Below are 19418 nucleotides of genomic sequence, written 5' to 3' on the forward strand. Positions count from 1 at the left end.
GTGTATTTCGGTCGAAATGAATGCGCCAGAAGAGAATTCCAGAATCGGTATAGAGGGCGCAATCAAAACCCGCCACGTCGTATCGTTTCGCAAATCTGGATGCAACGAACTAAGTGAACGAGTTCATAGGCTGATTGGTTTACATGAACCGGGATTGAAAAGAAAATTCCACACAATCGACCGATTATCCAAGTGGCTGCCCTGTAAAATGAAAAGGTTTCACTTACATGGTTTTTTTTTTTGTTGGGCTACACACGACGCTAGAAAATCTGCCGCTTTGATTGGAAATCGAATCAATGGAATGATCTAAGGAACTGACACATTCTGTTCCCGCAAACGGACTCATTTCGCAGTAAAAAAGTTGACAGCTTGCATCGAACCGGGTTGCAGAAGCATTTTGTTTAGATCATTCGATTGATTCGATTTCCAATCAAAGCGGCAGATTTTCATCGCAGCTGCACCTGTTAGCTTTTGTGAAATACATCGAAGATAGACCTAGTATTTCTTGTGCGATATGCGGGATTATGGATCATGTGTTAGTATTTCAGAGGCCTGTAGATTCCCCGTTGTTCACAGGATTATTTGTCTGTCGATCGATATGTCAGTTTTTCAGAGGCGTCGTTCGCCTATTTCCGTGTGAAATATTAAAGATGTCAAAGATTAAATGTATATCTGTTGGAATCAATAAAACTAATAATTACACGGATGAGATGCATATGTGAAAATGTGGAGAAAAAAAAACGTGAACATTTCTGAATAGTAAATTTTTGTGTGAAAGACGTGAACATTTTGGAAAACATGTGAAACTTTTTAAAAAAAGATTTATGTAGTTTTTGTAGGCTGTATATATATTGTCCTTTTATCTCCGGATTCTGCTTTAAGAGTAAATGTATATATGTTCATTGTCTAGTATCCGTCATTGATTGGTATGTACCATAAAAATTGGTCTTCCAATAGGAAAACTAGATGAATCACGCGTCTGAATAAATTCTGATTAGTCTTTAGTTATGATAAGATTTTGATTGAATTTGAATAGAAATCCGGCGTCAATGTCGTACTGTACGCTAGCGACACCTGGCGAATCATGGTGGAATTTCGCTTGGAATTAAAGTAAAAAAAACCGACAAAATCACTGCATAGGCATCATGATAACAACATTCGAATTTGCTAGGTTATTTTTCCAAATAATATGGTCGAAATCGAATCATGAAACAGTTTCCGGAACCGGTTTTATCTTTGAACTCGTATCGATTCTTATTTTATTTCATTTATAGAATAGTTGTACGTTATTCTGTCTGGTCGTTTTCACTGCCGCTGACTACGCTCCCGGTCCGCCGGTGAAGTGTATAGCTCCCACGGCTAGCACGCACGAATTCATGAAATGGATGGACCAGATTTTGTACGTATTTTGCGAAAATTCAACTCCGTAAGCCGAGCACATTCGGAATAAACTGTTGTATCTAATTAACAGATTTATAGGCGGTGGTGGAGAGGCTTGTAGTAATGTGGCTGAAGGTTTGAGTACGGCCTGTCAAGTATTTGATGACCTGCAAGAACTCAGAAAATCCATGTAAGTTTCCCTAGCCTATATCTGTAACTGTATATCCGTCATCTCTATCTGGAGAGAAGTGATATTGGTATTATTACCCCTAGCCTATATCTGTAACTGTGTATCAGTCATCTCTCCCTGGAGAGAAGTGATATTGGTATTATCCCCCCTAGCCTATATCTGTAACTGTATATCAGTCATCCCTACCTAGAGAGAAGTGAGATTGGTATTATCACCCCTAGCCTATATCTGTTACTGTGTATCAGTCATCTCTCCTTGGAGAGAAGTTACATTGGTATTATGACCCCTAGCCTTTATCTGTAACTGTATATCAGTCATCTCTACCTGGAGGGAAGTGATATTGGTATCATTACCCCTAGCCTATATCTGTAACTGTGTATCAGTCATCTCTCCCTAGAGAGAAGTGAGATTGGTATTGTCACCCCTAGCCTATATCTGTTACTGTGTATCAGTCATCTCTCTCTGCTGAGAAGTGATATTGGTATTATCACCCCTAGCCTATATCTTTAACTGTGTATCAGTCATCTCTACCTGGAGAGAAGTGATATTGGTATTATCACCCCTAGCCTATATCTGTTACTGTGTATCAGTCATCTCTCCCTAGAGAGAAGTGAGATTGGTATTATTACCCCTAGCCTATATCTGTTACTGTGTATCAGTCATCTCTCCCTAGAGAGAAGTGAGATTGGTATTATCACCCCTAGCCTATATCTGTAACTGTATATCAGTCATCTCTACCTGGAGAGAAGTGATATTGGTATCATTACCCCTTGCCTATATCTGTTACTGTGTATCAGTCATCTCTCCCTAGAGAGAAGTGAGATTGGTATTGTCACCCCTAGCCTATATCTGTAACTGTATATCAGTCATCTCTACCTGGAGAGAAGTGATATTGGTATTATAACCCCTAGCCTATATCTGTTACTGTGTATCAGTCATCTCTCTCTGCTGAGAAGTGATATTGGTATTATCACCCCTAGCTTATATCTGTAACTGTGTATCAGTCATCTCTACCTGGAGAGAAGTGATATTGGTATTATCACCCCTAGCCTATATCTGTTACTGTGTATCAGTCATCTCTCCCTAGAGAGAAGTGAGATTGGTATTATCACCCCTAGCCTATATCTGTTACTGTATATCAGTCATCTCTACCTAGAGAGAAGTTAGATTGGTATTATCACCCCTAGCCTATATCTGTTACTGTGTATCAGTCATCTCTCCCTAGAGAGAAGTGAGATTGGTATTATGACCCCTAGCCTTTATCTGTAACTGTATATCAGTCATCTCTACCTGGAGGGAAGTGATATTGGTATCATTACCCCTAGCCTATATCTGTAACTGTGTATCAGTCATCTCTCCCTAGAGAGAAGTGAGATTGGTATTGTCACCCCTAGCCTATATCTGTAACTGTGTATCAGTCATCTCTCCCTAGAGAGAAGTGAGATTGGTATTGTCACCCCTAGCCTATATCTGTTACTGTGTATCAGTCATCTCTCCCTAGAGAGAAGTGATATTGGTATTATCACCCCTAGCCTATATCTGTAACTGTATATCAGTCATCTCTCTCTGCTGAGAAGTGAGATTGGTATTATTACCCCTAGCCTATATCTGTAACTGTATATCAGTCATCTCTCTCTGCTGAGAAGTGAGATTGGTATTATTACCCCTAGCCTATATCTGTAACTGTATATCAGTCATCTCTCTCTGCTGAGAAGTGAGATTGGTATTATTACCCCTAGCCTATATCTGTAACTATATATCAGTCATCTCTCCTTGGAGAGAAGTGACATTGGTATTATGACCCCTAGCCTTTATCTGTAACTGTATATCAGTCATCTCTACCTGGAGAGAAGTGACATTTGTATTATGACCCCTAGCCTTTATCTGTAACTGTGTATCAGTCATCTCTACCTGTAGGGAAGTGATATTGGTATCATTCCCCCTAGCCTATATCTGTAACTGTATATCAGTCATCTCTACCTGGAGAGAAGTGATATTGGTATTATTACCCCTAACCTATATCTGTAACTGTGTATCAGTCATCTCTACCTGGAGAGAAGTGATATTGGTATCATTACCCCTAGCCTTTATCTGTAACTGTGTATCAGTCATCTCTACCTGGAGGGAAGTGATATTTGTATCATTACCCCTAGCCTTTATCTGATCTGTATCTGTGTATCAGTCATCTCTCCCTAGAGAGAAGTGAGATTGGTATCATTACCCTTAGTCTATATCTGTAACTGTGTATCAGTCATCTCTACCAGGAGAGAGGTGATATAGGTATTATCACCCCTAGCCTATATCTGTAACTGTGTATCAGTCATCTCTACCTGGAGAGAAGTGATATTGGTATTATCACCCCTAGCCTATATCTGTAACTGTGTATCAGTCATCTCTCCCTGGAGAGAAGTGATATTAATATTATTACCCCTAGTCTATATCTGTAACTGTGTATCAGTCATCTCTACCTGGAGAGAAGTGATATTGGTATTATCACCCCTAGACTATATCTGTAACTGTGTATCAGTCATCTCTACCTGGAGAGAAGTGATATTGGTATTATCACCCCTAGCCTATATCTGTAATTGTGTATCAGTCATCTCTACCTGGAGAGAAGTGATATTAATATTATTACCCCTAGACTATATCTGTAACTGTGTATCAGTCATCTCTCCCTAGAGAGAAGTGATATTGGTATTATCACCCCTAGCCTATATCTGTAACTGTGTATCAGTCATCTCTACCTGGAGAGAAGTGATATTAATATTATTACCCCTAGACTATATCTGTAACTGTGTATCAGTCATCTCTACCTGGAGAGAAGTGATATTGATATTATCACCACTAGTCTATATCTGTTACTGTGTATCAGTCATCTCTCCCTAGAGAGAAGTGATATTGGTATTATAACCCCTAGCCTATATCTGTAACTGTGTATCAGTCATCTCTACCTGGAGAGAAGTGATATTAATATTATTACCCCTAGACTATATCTGTAACTGTGTATCAGTCATCTCTACCTGGAGAGAAGTGATATTGATATTATCACCACTAGTCTATATCTGTTACTGTGTATCAGTCATCTCTCCCTAGAGAGAAGTGATATTGGTATTATAACCCCTAGCCTATATCTGTAACTGTGTATCAGTCATCTCTACCTGGAGAGAAGTGATATTAATATTATTACCCCTAGACTATATCTGTAACTGTGTATCAGTCATCTCTACCTGGAGAGAAGTGATATTGATATTATCACCACTAGTCTATATCTGTTACTGTGTATCAGTCATCTCTCCCTAGAGAGAAGTGATATTGGTATTATAACCCCTAGCCTATATCTGTAACTGTATATCAGTCATCTCTACCTAGAGAGAAGTGAGATTGGTATTATCACCCCTAGCCTATATCTGTTACTGTGTATCAGTCATCTCTCCTTGGAGAGAAGTGACATTGGTATTATGACCCCTAGCCTTTATCTGTAACTGTATATCAGTCATCTCTACCTGGAGGGAAGTGATATTGGTATCATTACCCCTAGCCTATATCTGTTACTGTGTATCAGTCATCTCTCCTTGGAGAGAAGTGACATTGGTATTATGACCCCTAGCCTTTATCTGTAACTGTGTATCAGTCATCTCTACCTGGAGAGAAGTGATATTGGTATTATCACCCCTAGCCTATATCTGTAACTGTGTATCAGTCATCTCTCCCTAGAGAGAAGTGAGATTGGTATTATCACCCCTAGCCTATATCTGTTACTGTGTATCAGTCATCTCTCCTTGGAGAGAAGTGACATTGGTATTATGACCCCTAGCCTTTATCTGTAACTGTATATCAGTCATCTCTACCTGGAGGGAAGTGATATTGGTATCATTACCCCTAGCCTATATCTGTAACTGTATATCAGTCATCTCTACCTGGAGAGAAGTGATATTGGTATTATAACCCCTAGCCTATATCTGTTACTGTGTATCAGTCATCTCTCTCTGCTGAGAAGTGATATTGGTATTATCACCCCTAGCCTATATCTGTAACTGTGTATCAGTCATCTCTACCTGGAGAGAAGTGATATTGGTATTATCACCCCTAGCCTATATCTGTTACTGTGTATCAGTCATCTCTACCTGGAGAGAAGTGATATTGGTATCATTACCCCTTGCCTATATCTGTTACTGTGTATCAGTCATCTCTCCCTAGAGAGAAGTGAGATTGGTATTGTCACCCCTAGCCTATATCTGTAACTGTATATCAGTCATCTCTCCCTAGAGAGAAGTGATATTGTAATTATCACCCCTAGCCTTTATCTGTAACTGTGTATCAGTCATCTCTCCCTAGAGAGAAGTGACATTGGTATTATCACCCCTAGCCTATATCTGTTACTGTATATCAGTCATCTCTCTCTGCTGAGAAGTGAGATTGGTATTATTACCCCTAGCCTATATCTGTAACTGTATATCAGTCATCTCTCTCTGCTGAGAAGTGAGATTGGTATTATTACCCCTAGCCTATATCTGTAACTATATATCAGTCATCTCTCCTTGGAGAGAAGTGACATTGGTATTATGACCCCTAGCCTTTATCTGTAACTGTATATCAGTCATCTCTACCTGGAGAGAAGTGACATTGGTATTATGACCCCTAGCCTTTATCTGTAACTGTATATCAGTCATCTCTACCTGGAGGGAAGTGATATTGGTATCATTACTTCTAGCCTATATTTGTAACTGTGTATCAGTCATCTCTACCTGGAGAGAAGTGATATTGGTATCATAACCTCTAGCCTATATCTGTAACTGTGTATCAGTCATCTCTACCTGGAGAGAAGTGATATTGGTATTATTACCCCTAGCCTATATCTGTAACTGTGTATCAGACATCTCTCCGTAGAGAGAAGTGATATTGGTATTATCCCCCCTAGCCTATATCTGTAACTGTGTATCAGTCATCTCTACCTGGAGAGAAGTGATATTGGTATCATTACCTCTAGCCTATATCTGTAACTGTGTATCAGTCATCTCTACCACATAAATTTCGACATTCAGCGCTCGCCATGTTAGGGTGCCCTTCGTAATTATTTATGTACCCTTTGTGATTACTTATGTGCCCTTCAGTACCCTTGTCCCCCCTCTAAAAATCTTGGCTCCACCCTTCCAGGTCTTTGAAAGTTAGAGAATTTCAGCTCTTTTCGCCCGAATAAGTGAAATCACAGAATTTTTGGTGTAATGATATTATCATATTTTCTGGTCTTGATTGAGTATCTTTCTCTTGGCTATGACGATCTTCTGGCATGAGTTGAACTTTCCTAGTCATCTGGGGCCAGTTGCTCAAAAGTTGGTTAAAGATAACCAGCGGATAAATACCATAGCAACAATGAACTCTTAATTGTCACTATGTCAACTATCCACTGCTTAACTGTAACCATTTTTTGAGCAACTGGCCCCAGGGATGTCGTGGAATTCGGAAGAAAGGTCATGGAAATCGGTTAGCGCAGGAGTTTTATTATGTTCGTATTTCTTTATAGATGATGCAAATGAATCAACAACCGGGACAACAACAACAACAACAACAAGGGAACGCGCAATTTACTCAACAACAAGGCGGAATCCCACAACAGAATCAGGTGCGTAATAGCGCTTCCACTAATCCGTTGCAAATCCATCATGTAGACGGGTTTTATCATAGTCATCAGTAACAAAAATAAAAGAAAAATGTATTTCTATAAACCTGGGGCTAGTTGCCGAAAAGTGGGTTATAGTTAACCAGTAGATAGTTGACAATGTTACAATTGAAATTGCGTCGTTACTACGGAATTTACCCGCCGATTATCTCTAAGCAACTTTTGAGCACCTGACCTCTGGCAATTAAAAAGTACAAAACGAAACCCAAAGGAGGTATACAGTAGTAAAGTCCTTAATAACTGTTGGAAACAATGTAAGACATGGTGTTATAAAACATTTGGCAGCATTATGAGAAATAATACTTTCTGGTGGACTGATATTATTCTCAGTTTAGAGTTTAACTACTGCTGATGATGGGGTTTAGAAGAAACCTCAAAACTGTCACATAACAAAACTTATCAACATCTACTGTTTTCACTTGTTAATAGTATTTCCATTGAATTTGAGTTACATCAAGCAATATTGTTCCCTGAAAAACATTGGCGTCAATTGAGCGGTGGCATTTAAAAGGATGCCAGCGTTATGACGGACTCTGCTTAAATGCCTAATTCCTTTGAAGAAACATCTATAAATAATGAAATTCATGTTATTCTATTCGCAGCTGCCTAATGCCCCGAATATGGGCGCAACTAACGTTCCCCCGAATATGGTGAATCAACAGGCGCAACAGGTAAGCGAGCATCTTCAACTGACGTATTGATATAACTATTTTCGATCGACGATTGTGATTGCATTGATACGTATGTAGCTCATTTGGAGCAAGCTGCTTCGATGATATGAATTCCCACACACTAGGAATAAGCGAAGAGTCTGAAATGTTTGCTTGAGCTGATTATAATTTGAAGTTTCGACTGAATCCTGATGAACCGGGCTTCGCTTGCCTTGACATCAGGGAATAGTCGGGGAATTTTGTAAAAAAAAAAAGGTTAAAAATCAGTCCACCCTGATAAATAGTCATCTTCAGGAACACTAATGTTACCTTGGGCAAGTAGTACGTTCTATGTTTCGTCTATATCTTATTAGTCATCTTCAGAGGTGCTAGTGTTAAAACAAGATTATGAGATACAAACGCAATTCAAAGCATACTTTTACAAGTTTAAGCAGAGCACACTACGTAGGGGTTACTTCCGGAAATAGTCATGACATCGGATAAGCTACTAGCTCAAGGAAACATTCCAGACTCGGTGGGATTTTATATTATCATTTCGACACGGACTCGGAGTGTTTTATCAATGGTTACAGATCTGCTTTCACTTCACACCGCCGCTTGTATTACACGATAACCATAACTTGTCACTGATCGAGTGAGAGGGGCGTCATCCATTCATAGACATACTGTTAAAAAATACGTAAAGAGGATGTATTTTTGGTACCGTCTATAGCTAGGAGGGGCATGCAAATTCTAACACAGCGTATCATAGAAGTGTTGCCAGTGCAGACAACAGGAGCCGGTTGCATAGTTATGGCTTAGACTTTTAAGACCAGCTTAGTTCTATAGCCAATCTAACAACTAAAGATCAATCTTAAGGTTTAGGACCACTTTTGGACTTTAGCCACGACTTTGCAACCGGCCCAAGATGATTATCTGGAGCTGGTTTTACAGACGCGTATTACCTTTAACCCGAGGGCTAACTCAATTCATTTTCAATTGCGTTAGCCCCAGGGTTAACGGTAATACCGGTCTATGAAACGGAACCCCGGGGATTTACAAACTTCGATGGTCCGTTTAATCAAAAGCTAAATGCCATTGATTTTTGGGAGTTTAATAGTTGACGAACCAATAAATTCGCTTCAGTTTTTACCGTAGAATATTCCGATCATAACTCCAAGTATAGCAACTCGTCAAGCTTCCGTTCAAAGAGTTTCGCATTTATTTCGACTAGTATGTAGCCCGGTTGGTAAACTCGTCGCAACTCAGCGAAACGAGAAACATTCTTTCCATTGTCTGTACGGAGATCGTCCGGAGTGTATGATAGGGGAGCGAACTAGCAAAATCTGTTTCTTGTTTCGATGTTGTTCTCGCTGGGCACGCACGAGCTAGCCTTAACGTCTGGAGATTTGATGCCTGCCCCTCCTCGATGGATGACCCCCCTCGTCTCTCGCGATACTAACATATTTCTGCTCGCCGCAAATGATCGCGTTCTATTCAACAGGATCTAGTCGACTGGTCTCTCGATGAACAGGTTTGTTGCGTTCTCGTCGATATGAATATTATATTAACTAACCGTTTCAATGTTGGTTCTTTGTTTTTTTTTCTTTGATTTTTGTATTTTCCATATTTCATGTACTCGTGTAAAATGTATGGTTAGGGAGGGGCCTGTTCGTAAAGTACAATATGCGCTATTTCTATAATAAGCATTCTGGAGGCCTACATTGAGAGAAGTAGCCAATTTTGATGACCAGGCTGCTAATTCAAGCATTATCTAAACGGGGAGAAGTAGCCAATTTTTCAAGGTCCTATACTTCTGGGCTGATTTTCAGTTTTCTTCTTTGAAAATGGGTTTAAGTAGAATTGATAAAGTTCTTGATAGATTCTAGGATTTTTGGATGTTTTGATAACTTTTCGGTCCCATCATTCTAACCTCTACAGGAAGATGTGGCCCGTCTAAAACAATCCTCCCACCTTTCCTCCATTTATATGTAAATATACTTTATGAATGGCTCCTTTATGTTTTGTATATGATTACGCATATTTTATTGAATTTTTTGTATTGTTCGTGTCTATCAAATGTTTTCCGACTTGATCTTCCACTCTTAACCATAGCAGTGTCATCATCGTCAACGCGACCTGACGCGACATGTAGCTGAGATTACGTAGGCGTAGATTAAACTGATCCGAATAAAGCAAGTTTGTTTGTAGTTGTCGTTGAAGGATTAACTGAATTTGGATTCTTCTACAACAGTTACATCTTGTAGATTCTAGTTAACGGTAGACTTCTTTTCTAACTCTGAATGAATTCATGACATACCAGCGCATCCAAAAAGCCTTTATGATGTCCAAAAAGCAATATAAGGCACACTACCGCATTGAGATGCACCACTTTTCCTTGCTGACAAAATGGAAAAAGGGCACTCAAGAAAAAATTTGTTGGACTTGCACAAGTCTCACAAGGCTCCCCCTGGATCTGCACATGAATTCGATGTTAAAAGGACGAGTCTACCGTTTACGCTTTGCTTGGGGTTTGCTTTAATCTAGAAGAACCCAGCGATGTTTACGATAAATGTTCTCCCCAAACGTCCTCCCAGGATGTTATATAAAACTGTGTTATCCAAATATTGTTCGTTCAGTGTTCATCCTAACAATATTGACTCCTTCCTTCCTTTAAGGCTGAAAAATGATACCTTCTTTCTCCTAATCGGCTTGGTCATTTTGTAGACTGCAGTAAAATTTGTCATCAGTTCATTTCTATAACTGCCAGGTCTTAGCTTGTTCGTAATTTTGAGAAAAAGTAATGTACAAGGTAGATAGGCGGCCGCGGCAACTTAATAAGCTCGGCAGAAAAGAGAAACAAGGTATCAAATGTTTTTAGTCTCAATGATAAAGCATTTTCTTCAAAGGATGAACACAATCTGAAACAAGACGTCTTAATGTATTCATCAGTTTCCATCAAAGTTTCAATTCAATTGAAGAATGTAAGCCACAACAAGATAGAACTATTAGAGCATTTTGACCTTTTGAAGTGTAATGAGCCATCTTCAAATTTCGTTGGTATTCTTTCTGTTTTTGAAAACGGCTCATAGCATTCGAGTTGAAATGTCAAGATCTTCTTACAGTTTTTCTTTGATTGAGGGTTTTAGTCTTAGTAGAATTTATATGTGTATTTTTACGGCGGAACTTCGTTTCTACGATCTTCACGGGATTGCTCGGCAAAATCTGCTGCTCCTTATTGTCAATAGTTCATCATGAAATTGTATAATGATACAATATGAAATTTCTCATCCAATTCAAAAGTCATGTTCGGTCTGTTGTGTTTAAGACAGTGTTACAGGGTGGCACCACTACCTACCTGGAAAAACTAAAAAACCTCATGAGAATCAGAAAATAATGAGAAAAACTCTTACAAAGACAACTTCGAAAACCTAAAGAATCATGAAATTTGGATAATACTATTGACTAAGGGTTTCTTAATCGGTATGTGATTCAAAGAAAAAAAAGAATGAATTGTTACATTTTAACCTAGAAATTCACGCGGGGAATTTTGTACTTGGGGATGAATTTGGGAATTTAGAATTTGTGAATCTGCAGGGACCATGTCCTAAAAATGTCAGGCCTGTAGCGTCCTGGATCCAGTTCCACAGTCGTGAGTTACGATTTGACTCTGAGTTAAAACATTGAAAATGAACTGATTTTAACACAGAGTTAACTCTAACTCACAACTGGGTCCTGGGATTTAACGTAAACGAGGTTGCGCCATTGATCGAATGTTTAAACATCGATGAAATGCATGCGTCGTTTCTCTCACATTTTGCAGGATATTGTGAACTGGACGCAGACGATCGACGGCAAGGTTTGTTTTTCGTGTCAGTTTTTTAGAGCGTCGACGTCGCGTAAATATCGGCAGCGTAGTCTGCAGTTTCACTCGAGAACATAGATCATAGATCATCGAATAAACTAGTTGAATGATTTAAATTCGTACCACCCAAATCGATTGGACTCTTGAGCCGAACCTACAATCTGACTTGAATTTACCGTCGATTAGGTTTAGGTGAAACTGGAGACTGGAAGATTCCTCTGTTTTTATTGAGGCTGGAAGAAAAATCGATACCTTGTTTCTCATTTCTGCTGAGCTTAGAAGTTGACACGGCGGTCGCCTACCCTCCTGTTCATAACTTTTAATCAAGTTAACTATAACAGACCAGCAGCTATAGAATTAAGCTGATTACAAATTTTATTGCAGTTTACTAAATGACCTGCCCTATCAGGAGAAACAAGATATCATTCTTTTAGTCCAATGCCGGATGCAGGAACTTCTGTGCAAGATTTTGCGCATTGACCAACTTTCTCATTAGAAATAATTAAATAATTCGATATTTTTTTCATTCCAGTTATTTTTTCCTGTGCTGTCCTCTCGACCCTTGTACAGTTTTTTATACGACTCTTTAACTACTACAGTTTTTCTCTTGCTGTTGATTTTTTTTTCGTTATTCGTTTAGAAAATTCCCTTGCGTTATTTTCTCTTGCTGATTACCTTAGAAAACCACTTCCGTATTTTCGTGTATAGCGTGTCCATTCAGAAATGTACGTCGCGGCAAAATTTTTTCGCGAAACAAATGAAATTCCTCAAGTTCTCGGAAGCTGGTTTTATAGACTGGGCATCATTCGGTTGCAGGTGATCCTTGAGTAATTTGGTTTGAATTTGGTTCTCATACTTTAAGGGCCGGTTTTATAGACGGGTATTACCTTTAACGCTGGGGCTAATTCGATTGAAAATGCATTGAGTTAGCCCCGGGGTTAAAGGCAATACCAGTCTATAAAACCAGCCCTAGAAAATTAAGACCAGTTTTTAGATTAGAGGCCACTACTCGACTTAATCTGTCAATGCGTTACCAGGACTAAGCTTCCCGGTCAAATGCTTCAGATTCAAGACCAGTCTAAAACTTAAGACCAATCATCTGTTTTAGTGTTTTAGTCGCAATCGACTATACACCAACGCCTTGAAAGTTAGCTTTGTAAATGTGGTCAAATCATCTTGAATTAATCATCATCTTTAATCGTTATAAGCCCAGTCAATGAAACCGGCTTGAAGGGCAGCAGTAGACAGTAGACCCTGCTTGACCATTAGATTCAGTTTCAGCCGACTCTGGGACCGTCGGAGCGTCGATTTGTCGATTTTGGAGCGGGGAATGTTTTGTCGCGATGATCGCGAGTCAATCGACGTAGCAAGCGTTGAGTCTACTGTTGTTGATATTGAAGAGAATTTCTGATTCGATCCAGCTGTACGGATGCGAAAAGACTTTGTTTTGGATGCGTTAATTGTCGGGTTTTTGTTTTTAGATCAATTCCTTGAACAGCGGTCAACTGCCGCCTCAGAATAGCGCCGGTATCGTGTCGATGGACGATCAGGTATAACAACGCAAGCTAAACAAATCCATTTCATTTTAGTTTATTTCATTCGTTATATATTCATTTAATAGCTTTAGCTTCATCTGCCTTATTCGCTAGCGTTGGGACTGCTGCGAATATCTCACCGAGTTGAGAATCAGGGAACTCAGTAGCGTTGCGACTGCCGTGAATATTTCACCGATTTTAGAATCGGGGAAATGGAAGGTTTTGCAAATTAATTCTGGTAAATTTCGTCGCACTTTGAGAGGAGTTTCACAATGAGATGACCGGTGCCGAGTTTGGAGGAGCAGTATCGTAATTTTGCTTGGCTTGCCGTTCAATCTTCATTTATATTTATTTCATTTTCGCTCTCGTATTTATGTATGTTATATTCTTTTTTCTTGTTTTTAGTTTATTATACGTACAGTAAACTCAGCTTTATCCAGTTGCGTTCGAAATGGAAATATTTCACCCTGAGTTGTGAAACATTACGTGAATCCACAGTTTACGATTGAAGATTGACTCAATGAATACTGGGGCAGATCCAGGGGGTCGTGTGAGACACGAAAGTGCCCTTTTGGGATGTGACGAGTTCAAAATTGGTCTCTGGATTTCCTCTATGTAATACGAATTTGGATCTATTATGAATGTCATTTATGGTCGACCTATAAATAAATTTGTGTACATGTACATCAAAGTGCCATTTTGGGATGTGGCAAGTTCCTCAAAACTGGCCCCTCAGTCGGGAGTTCACGTGATATTGCCTTTTTGGACAACTACCGGTACATGCCATTTTAGGATGTGACAAGTCCTTCAAAATCGGCTTCTGGATCCGCCCCTGGTAGTGAACTGCTGGTAATTAGAAATGAATTGATTGAATTGAATCAAACTTCGTCGGCAACCGTGGATTTTGCAGATTTTTTTCTCTAATTTGGCTTTTCATTCATCTAATGAATCAGATTAATACGTCGCTTTCAATATAATTCTGTTTGTCTGGTAGATAGTCGTACGGAATTGATGTCTTCATTTTAGCACGTGTCAATTTGAAATGACCGATAAACCGTCAGGTTTTTATGATGAGGCTGTATTTGACGAGCAATTATGGACCGGCGGTCGATCGTGAAATATTCACGTCAAATTTTTGAAATACGTTTTATCATCTTTTTGTAGATGAAAATGGAAATGTTGAAGCAACAAAAAGAAAGGCAACACATGGAAGCGGCCAGACAGCAACAGATGCTCGGTATGTGATAGTTAAAAGGCTTTTATGATCTCTGTGTGCAGGCTGGCCAATCATGTGGAAAACCAAGGGCCCGGTCTTATAGACAGATATTACCTTTAACCCGGGGGCTGACTCAATACATAATCAATTGAGTTAGCCCCCGGGTTAAAGGTAATACCAGTCTATGAAACCGGGCCCAGGGAATCTGAAAAATCTAGAAAAATCAGGGAGAACTCGGGGAATTTGGATGTGTTATTGACCACGCGTTTCTTTATCAATAAGTGAATCTGATGCTAACATTCTAGACCTAGAAATTTCTATGATTTACTCACATTACTTACTTACTTACTGGAAAATCAGGGAAAACTCGGGGAATTTGTTAATTAGTAGAAAGTGGCCACCCTGCCTGATGAAACATGGAAAATTAAACCTGGGCTTTGCGGAATCATTCGGACTAAAGAACGAAGATAAGTACTGACGATATGATAATACATATTTCGTATTTTCATAATTTCATAATTTCTAGCGCGACAACAAATGATGCAGCAACAACAGAGAATGCAGTTTCCGCCGCAACAACAGCAGCAGCAGCAGCAGCAACAACAACCACAGCAACAACAACAACAGCAACAGCCTCATTCGGCTCAACAGTTACGCCACATGCTGCAAGCAGTAAGTTCACACTTCACAGGCCAGTTGCTTAAAGTTAAAGATAATCAGTGGATAAACACCATAGCAACAATGGACTTTTGATTGTCAACTATCCACTGGTTAACTTAAACCAACTTTTGAGCAACTGGATCCAGGGATTGAGCTCAAAACGGTTAATTATAAATGGTTGTCTTCATTGAAAAAACATTTTAGTTCAAACATTTGAGTTAGCCGTGAAGTTGGGCCCAGGAGTTTGAAGTAAACACTGGACAGTGCATAGTGACTATCAAAACTGTTTTGATACCACAGTATTTATCTGGGTCCAGTTGTACAGTTGCTGGTTTAGTTGAAGCTGTTTAAGTTAGAATCACAATGTCACAAGTCTTGTCACCAACAAACTCCAGGGGCCCGTTTTACAGACTGGTATTACCTTTAACCCCGGGGCTAACTTAATTAATTTTCAGTTTAGTTAGCCCTAGGTTTAAGGTAATATAGTCCAGGAGACCAGAAAATCTGTTAGTTATAACCAATAGTTCGTTGTATCTAGCATGAAATTATTAGATTGACCGATTCGGAACGTAGTTCTGTTTGTAACCAATAAATCTATATATCCTTGGCCGTTAGAATGAGATTCTACTGTAGTTTTTCAATGCATTATTCTCTATTTTCAGCAACAAATGCGTCAACAACAGCAACAAATCATATTACAGCAGCAGCAACAGAGACAGAGGGCTCCGGTGCCGCAACCTCAGCAACAAACGCAACAACCATCGCAACAAATGCAGATGGCGACTGGACAAATGGGTGGGCAACAAATGCCGCAACAGTTGCTGCCCGATGACTTTGGTTTAGATTTCTAACTGACTAGGATAGCATTTCCCCTTAAGCTATCCCGGTGATAGATTGTGAAATTATTGTTACGTATTGTTGGTTGAATTATGTCTATCGCCAAACTTTGTTAATTGTCTTCGGATAAGGTGTTACATTACTTAACCCTTTCAGTGCTGACTGATTAATACCCGAATATGCTGGGGTTGTAATTTAGGATTTTTAAAAATTCCACCCCAGTGCCTTGAATAACAGGCATTCTGCTGTAGCATGTCTACACCACAGTGTGATGTATCATTAGTAACTAATATTTCACTATGTTTAATGCCATCTTTCAATGGAGATGTTAAAGTCTTTGCTAATTTGAGTCCCAGTTTGTATTTCTAATTCAATTCGCATTTGAATAAGTCGTCAACGTAATGATCTTCCCTTATGTGACGACGTAAACGTCTATACGCTGATAATGATGTTATGTGTTCAATGATAAATTATGTATTTATTGCGTCATCTTTTGCTATGTAAGTAAAGAATATTTGTGTTAACTATTGAAACGTATGTTGTAAATTATTGTGAATATAGCATAACTTAATAATACGTTCAACGGAAGATTGTATTATTGTTTTTTTTTAAATTTTGTCATTGATTGTCTGTACGTCAAAAGCTCAGAGGACTTTTCTCTCCGTTACAGGGCCCAGTTCGACATTCGTAGCTTAGATTTAAGACCAGTTTATGCCAGCCATGGTTGCGTTACAAAATCTTTTTGGTAATGCAACCATGATGACTGGGCAACTGAATAACTGTACCACTGGATGACTGGTGATCTGGATACTGTACGACTGGATGACTGTACCACTAGTAACTGGTTATCTGGATGACTACCACTAAATGACTGGTCATCTGGATACTGTACGACTGGATGTCTGCATGACAGTACTACTGGATGACTGGTAGATTGGTAGCATCACCATCATCTACATCACTGCCATCGTCATCACCATCGTAACCATCTACACCATCACCACAGCGTCGCAATCATCATTACCACTTTCTTAACTATCTGCACCATCACCACAGCATCATCATCACTGTCACCTTCAGCATCACTATCTGCATTACCAGCATTACCTTCTTCAGTATCACCACCAACATCCTCATCACCACTATCATCTACATCATTATCATCACTGTCTCAACCATCCGCAACAGCACCTCCAGCGCATCACTGTTTCCATTACTAGCATCACCTCCAGCAGCCTCATCATCACTATCACCATCATCTACATCACTGCCATCTTCACCACCATCTGCACCTTCAGCATAGCATCGCTACCATCATCATCACAGTCACCTCCAGCATCACTATCTCCATGATCAGCATTACCTTCTCCAGCATCACCACCATCTGCACCTTCAGCATCACTATCTCCATGATCAGCATTACCTTCTCCAGCATCATCATCTTCAGCTTCACTATCTCCATCACCAGCATTACCCTATTGCGATTAAGTACACGTATTTTCATATAATGTCCCCTGAATATTTTCAAATTTTAAACAACACAGTAATACCAAAACGCCCAAGATTGTCTAAGAGAGAGGTCCTTAAATGCATCTGTTGATTCAAATGACAAACATCTATCTTCAAAACGTATTAAATCGGATTGTCAGGTCCTTTGAAAAGCAGACATTTCTCGAAATGGCATGTCGGTAGCAATCAAACATAAATGTTTTGTTTTCATTGCTGGAATTACTGATGAGACAAAATATTGATGCCCTGTTTCTCATTTCCGTTGATCCGGCCGGTCGCCTTCCCTATACATAACTATTTTCTAAATCATAATTAAGCAAACAATCACAGATCTGTTATAGCTATGAGCTGATTGCTAATTTCATTGCAGTTTACGAAAGTGACCCGGATGATTATGAGAAACTAGGTCTCATTTTTTAACCTAAACAAAGTCGATTAATTAACTAATTAATGACACTCATTAAACCAACCGTTACTGTAGAATTCGTGCGCATTTGTCCATTTCGAAAAATCACCATGTCATGTTTTTCAAGTTGGAGGCGCAAGTTGCATATTTGAACAATGTCCTGTCGCGCTCGACTAACTGGAAACATGGCCGTGACCGGGACGTGATTAGCTTATATACATTCTGTACAGAGATATATCGGCTGTCATACGAGACACACGTACAGGTTTGTAGGGATTTAGGATATCGACTCTGCGAGAAATACATTGGATTTTTAAAGGGAAACACTTCATTTGGAAATCTCATCGTTCGTATTTAGATGCGGCAACGATGAGTATATATTAACAGAGTTTCAAGGTATATTTACTTCGGAGCTGCAAGAAAATACATCAGTTTTTGAAGTGGGAATACCTATTCAGCTAAGACAAATTGGAATTCTCGAATTCATCGTTCACATCTGGATGAACTGCAGCATCAGTGTTAGAGCTGATGATGTCGTAGAATGGATTTTCGATTTCGTTGAAGATGGTGACGCTGAAAGAATAAACTTGCGTTACCGGTATATCGGGATATAGTAAGCTGATATCCAGTGTATCGTACGTGATCATATTGGGATAATAAACAAATGCGATCGCTAATCTTTCAAAACGTTGATAAGGCATGTCTATTAACCGGACCAATACTCGCTTGCCAGGGCAAAAAGGAGCCTAAAAGGCCCAGGAGAGGCAGGCATTTTACGGACGCGGACCTATAATATGCGTGACCGGACCAATACTCGCTTGCCAGGGCAAAAAGGAGCCTAAAAGGCCCAGGAGAGGCAGGCATTTTACGGACGCGGACCTATAATATGCGTGACCGGACCAATCGCTTGCCAGGGCAAAAAGGAGCCTAAAAGGCCAAGGAGAGGCAGGCATTTTACGGACGCGGACCTTTAATATGCGTGACCGGACCAATACTCGCTTGCCAGGGCAAAAAGGAGCCTAAAAGGCCCAGGAGAGGCAGGCATTTTACGGAAGCGGACCTATAATATGCGTGACCGGACCAATACTCGCTTGCCAGGGCAAAAAGGAGCCTAAAAGGCCCAGGAGAGGCAGGCATTTTACGGAAGCGGACCTATAATATGCGTGACCGGACCAATACTCGCTTGCCAGGGCAAAAATGAGCCAAAAAGGCCCATTCGAGCCATGACGTGGGACCGGACCGAAAATTCCGTAGTCAAAAATTCCCAATAAGAGTGGAATGAATGAAACAATAAATAACAAACAATATCATATAAGGACATTAATTTATTCATGTTCAATGGCTAAAAATCATACAGAAATAAATTAACAAAGAACAAATTGGAATTCAACACTTCCTCCCCCCCCACCTCCATTTGACAATAAATGAATTATCAATTACCTCACTAATTATCATAAGAATGTCTCACCAACTGTTTAATCAATTAGCGATCA

General features: G+C 39.6%; 1 protein-coding gene across 6 annotated transcripts; it reads left to right on the plus strand.

The window, feature by feature from the left end:
- Positions 1 to 1074: 1074 nt before the first annotated feature.
- LOC141912704 (uncharacterized) lies at positions 1075 to 16598 on the plus strand. 6 transcript variants are annotated; one of them, XM_074804044.1, is made up of 9 exons: positions 1075 to 1110; positions 1275 to 1399; positions 1472 to 1570; positions 7092 to 7190; positions 7850 to 7918; positions 13244 to 13312; positions 14462 to 14534; positions 15040 to 15185; positions 15836 to 16598. In XM_074804044.1, the coding sequence occupies exons 4-9, from the start codon at positions 7092 to 7094 to the stop codon at positions 16022 to 16024; spliced, it is 645 nt and encodes a 214-aa protein (XP_074660145.1). In that variant the 5' UTR covers positions 1075 to 1110; positions 1275 to 1399; positions 1472 to 1570; the 3' UTR covers positions 16025 to 16598. The 6 variants fall into 6 exon arrangements, with proteins under 6 accessions (XP_074660145.1, XP_074660142.1, XP_074660146.1 ...); XM_074804041.1 differs by lacking the exon at positions 1075 to 1110 and adding an exon at positions 1112 to 1171; XM_074804045.1 differs by lacking the exon at positions 1075 to 1110 and adding an exon at positions 1112 to 1171 and having other exon boundaries at positions 1480 to 1570.
- Positions 16599 to 19418: the final 2820 nt, after the last annotated feature.

Source organism: Tubulanus polymorphus, chromosome 11 (genome assembly GCF_964204645.1).
Source record: "Tubulanus polymorphus chromosome 11, tnTubPoly1.2, whole genome shotgun sequence".
Taxonomy (NCBI): domain Eukaryota; kingdom Metazoa; phylum Nemertea; class Palaeonemertea; order Tubulaniformes; family Tubulanidae; genus Tubulanus; species Tubulanus polymorphus.